A 4,193-nucleotide genomic window follows, 5' to 3' on the forward strand; every position below is an offset into this window, starting at 1 on the left:
CTCTAAAACTTCACCTGAGCCTCCCTCGGCATATGGGTGAGTAGATAATGGCTGAATTTTCATTTTTGGGTGCACTATCCCTTTAATGTTCTTTAACCTTTGTAAAGGGGTCATGGTTTGGTTTAGGATAAGAAGTCAGGGTTAGGTGAACAGTCAAAATGACTCCCAGGTCTCCACCAGAGTTGGTCTGTCCCAACTTTGACGACTGGTTAGGAAAACAGAAGTTGTTATTTCAGTGCACTGGTGATCACGGTCCTCTGCTGAGGCAGGCGTACTAATGGTTCACCCTCTTTAATTTCGATATCCAGAGTCTTTCAGTCCGGACTCTCTGGTCAGTTGTCCAGTTTGGATTACTTTGGATGACCATGACTTGCACCAGTGGCCATCCATGAATTAAAAATGGCTGACTAAAGGAGTGTGGGTTTCCTTTTGTCGCAAAATGTTGTAGTAGACAATATCCTGTTACCCCGCCATACTGTGCACCACATTTTGAACAGCTGATTAAATAAACATCATTTGGTTGCTGCGTAAGCAGATTTGTAGTTTATAAAATTCCCCATAGTCCCTTGGTTCTGGGGTTACCAGGGGCCTGACCTTGGCTTTGACTAAATAATCTCTTAAATTCCTGCTGTGAGCTGATGACTGTCCCTCCTGCCACTCCCACAGAGGGCTCCGTTAGTTACCATAGCAACGACCGATTGTAACTACCACTGACACGTTTGTGTGTGTGTGTGTGTGTGTGTGTGTGTCAGAGAGGACAGCAGCAGAGTCTCTATTTTAAACAGCATGTTAACACTATATATCAGAGTTTTCCATCTGTCACACACCACTGCAGCCTTTGCTACTGATACTACTGTTGATACGTTTGGGATTATGACTGTCAAATACATTTTGTTATGTACTGTAAATACATACACAGCGCTCAGTACCTGCAGCGCATGTAGTAATCATTACATGTCAGTGACTCAGACGCTGCTGCTTAGTACTCTGTGACGGTCGCAGGCACCTGTCAACATGTCCTGCCTCTCCATGTCCTCTGCTTCTGCAGCCAACAATATGATTAAATAGTTTCTGATCACTTTAACTGATGTTACTGCAGTTAAGGAAGGCGTAGTCACAAAGGGGAGATTAATCTGGGTTCATTTTGTAGACAGGTTTTCAGGGCTGCTCTCCTGAATGAGCGACTGGAGGCCTGTGTCACTGTGTTTTGGATGGTGGCTGTTTTTGTGCAGTCGAGCCTGAGTGTCTGTCTCCAGAGTCTCTGTAAGCTAACATAAGGATTAGCTTGCTGAGCTACAGCGTCAGCACCAGTGTGGTGTTCATTCTGGTAACAGCCTGGAGGAGCTGCTGAGGATTATTAAACCTCACACTGATAATGTTGGCTCTGTCAATCTTTCTATCTAACAGTACAGTTTCCATCAGCGACCTACAGAGAGGAATAGGCAGCCACCTGTATCCTATAATGTTAATACCTCATCGTCCCATTTAAAAGATGACTGATGGAAGTAAAGATACTGCACAGTTCAACATTAATCTATAGTTCACCTGTGATGATTGTCAGCAGTAAAAAATAAAAGCAAGATAAAATAAATAGACAGGCTGAATTTACACTAATGCGCGTATCATTTGTAGATATTAACAGTACACATATATACATGTACACTGGGTCAACAGGTCAGCTATATGAACCAATATTTGGGTCATTATTCATTCTTCATCAGAACATAACCCAAGAGAATGACCCACAGCCACATGCCCTGAAACTGAGTTAATAAATTGACCCTGTATTTTTTTAGTGCATGTATTGATGCACAATTAAAGCAATCCATCATATATTACTTTAATATTAACTTCTTTTAAGGAAAACACAAAAACAAAATCTAAAGTCCTGAACAAAAGATGATCAGATTTGGTCTTGTTATTTTATACAATTTTGAGACTTAAATCATTTTAATTTAAAGAGTCCTAATCTTCTGCTTGCTTGTGTAAATATATCAAAGTAAATTAGTCATTTTTCATGTATCATTATTGATTATTATTCAGATTAAAATGTGTGGATCCAAATCAAGTTATTGATTCCAAGAAATAAGATAAAACAAAAAGGATGGGGAGAGAGGAGGGTCATTATTAAGTTTTAAAAAACACATTTGTTAATATTACTCAAAAATCCAATTTTTTCCAAGAATGAAAAATATATAATTAATTTGCTCATTATTTTAGCTCAATATTATTTTCAGAAAGTGTACTACTTTAAGAAATGTTCCCCTGCTTTCAAAATTAATAAAAAAAACTAACCAAAACTATTAATTTTTGCGAATCTTACAACTTTAATAATCAGGTAAACCTCTGTGTGTGTTCATACTATTTTATTATATTTTATTATTTTTGTCTGTCTGGTTTTGTTCGATTAATAATCAACTAATAATAATAATAATAATAATAATAATAAAAATTAATCTTTACAGAACGACAACACGGCTGACGTCAGTCCTCAACGCGCTGACGTCAAACGCTGAGCTGCCATGGCAACGGCGGGCAGCTTGTCCCTGTAGCCGAGGCTGAGGAGCAGCTGGTTAGCGCGCTGCTCGGGTTAGTTAACTAACCTTAACTATACGTCACTAACCAGCAGCTTGTTAACAAACTCAACGTCAGCGCGATGACAAAGCAGTGACTTCTCGCGGTGTTCTGTCAGCGGCGCGAGCGCCATGACCGTCCGCTTCAAGGTAAGCAACAGGTGTTAGCATCGCTAGCCAAACAAACTGATGCTAATGAACTTAGCCACCTAGCAGGCTAACTGTAATATCCATGAAGTGGTTGTAACAGATTTACAGACGGATTTAGGTCTCGTGAACGTCTCGCGGTGTTCCGGTGCACCGGACAGAAGTGTGCACGAGACTGCAGCGTGAGGATAGATGTGATTTAATGTGATGTAATGAGCTAATCCTGCTAATCAGGTGCAGACTGACATTCACCTGACTGTACACCTACAGCTAACTGCTGCACCTGCCAGGGATAAACTCAATAACTTATATTAAGCATTCAGATAATGATTGATCTGTGATATTATCTTTATTGATTATTTAGTGTTCTTGTTTTGTTTGATCACTCAGACTACAGGAGGTGCATATTAATAATTACAGTTATTTAAAATGGGAGAAATGCTGATGGGTATGTGTCATCATTTGTTGGAGTATGTTTCTGTGACGTAGCACATGATGGTGTCCAGTGGGGGAGGAAATATTCACATCCTTTACTTCATTAAAAGTACTAATAAACAGCCTGCATTTTATAACCTACCTCAGTCAAAGTATAAGCTGCTAAATAATAAAAAATACTTAAAGTAAAATATTGCAGATGTCTTGTGCATCATTTTATTAACACGTCTCTAACATTCACTGTGACTCATCTGGTGTCTCTGCAGGCGTTTGGATCTCCATTCGAATTTAAGGTGACACACTGCAGGTGAATAGGGTAAAATAATAGATATCATTATGAAACTTCCTCAGTTGATTACTTACAATAGTATGAAAAAAAATGTATTGCAAGTTTTTAACATTTTAATGTTTAATTATGCAAATTAGGCATACTCATTAAATATGCGCTAATTTGCATATATTGCTTTTACTATTACTATTACTTTTTTCATTTTGTTTACATATACGATGAAAAAAAAAATACAGAGGGGTTTAAGGATATCTGCTTTTATTACCGAGAAAATCAAAATATAGTGTCCATAGCCTTAAAAAGTTGATTTTCGCCATATTTTTGGGAATAAAATGTCACATAAATCAGGCTAGGAATGATTTATTAACAAATCCCTCTGTGAATATCTTCAGAATATAGCTAGGTGTGTAACTGGAAAGTTTGGTGAACATAGGTGCTACAGAGGCTGAGCCGTTCCACTTGGAGTGTGGCAAAAAACTCATTTTGGGAAAACGGCATTCAAAGATTTACATAGGGGAATTTAATACATTTCTATTGGAAACAATTGACCTATGGCTAAGCCACGCCCCCCTCCACTCACTCGGACAAACCATCAACATTCAGTGACCGGCGCTATGGCAGGTGTCACAGTACACGGCATTTCACAGGAGGCAATTGATGATTTTTGGAGACATAACGATCAGATGTCATTGAGAAGTAACCAAAAGGGCCTAAACTACACATTGGAGGGATATATTCATCATTTTATT

At 38.6% G+C, this 4,193-nt stretch overlaps 2 protein-coding genes across 6 annotated transcripts in view; both read left to right on the forward strand.

Annotated features, from left to right (window-relative positions):
* LOC126386069 (filamin-C-like) overlaps window positions 1–4,193 on the forward strand; it is a 218,438-nt gene that overhangs the window by 70,810 nt on the left and 143,435 nt on the right. The gene's annotated exons all lie outside the window — the stretch shown is intronic.
* The window catches only part of mdm1 (Mdm1 nuclear protein), a 23,673-nt gene that overhangs the window by 1,048 nt on the left and 18,432 nt on the right, over window positions 1–4,193 (forward strand). For 2 of the 5 annotated variants that reach the window (XM_050038185.1, XM_050038189.1), the window contains exon 1: window positions 2,509–2,723. The exons of 2 other annotated variants lie outside the window; for them this stretch is intronic. In XM_050038185.1, the coding sequence (XP_049894142.1) occupies window positions 2,706–2,723 (18 nt within the window). In that variant the 5' untranslated portion in view covers window positions 2,509–2,705. Of the gene's footprint in view, window positions 1–2,508; window positions 2,724–3,421; window positions 3,463–4,193 lie in introns of those variants that run through there. One more of the 5 variants, XM_050038188.1, reaches the window with a different exon arrangement.

This window comes from Epinephelus moara, chromosome 24, assembly GCF_006386435.1.
Source record: "Epinephelus moara isolate mb chromosome 24, YSFRI_EMoa_1.0, whole genome shotgun sequence".
Lineage (NCBI taxonomy): Eukaryota > Metazoa > Chordata > Actinopteri > Perciformes > Serranidae > Epinephelus > Epinephelus moara.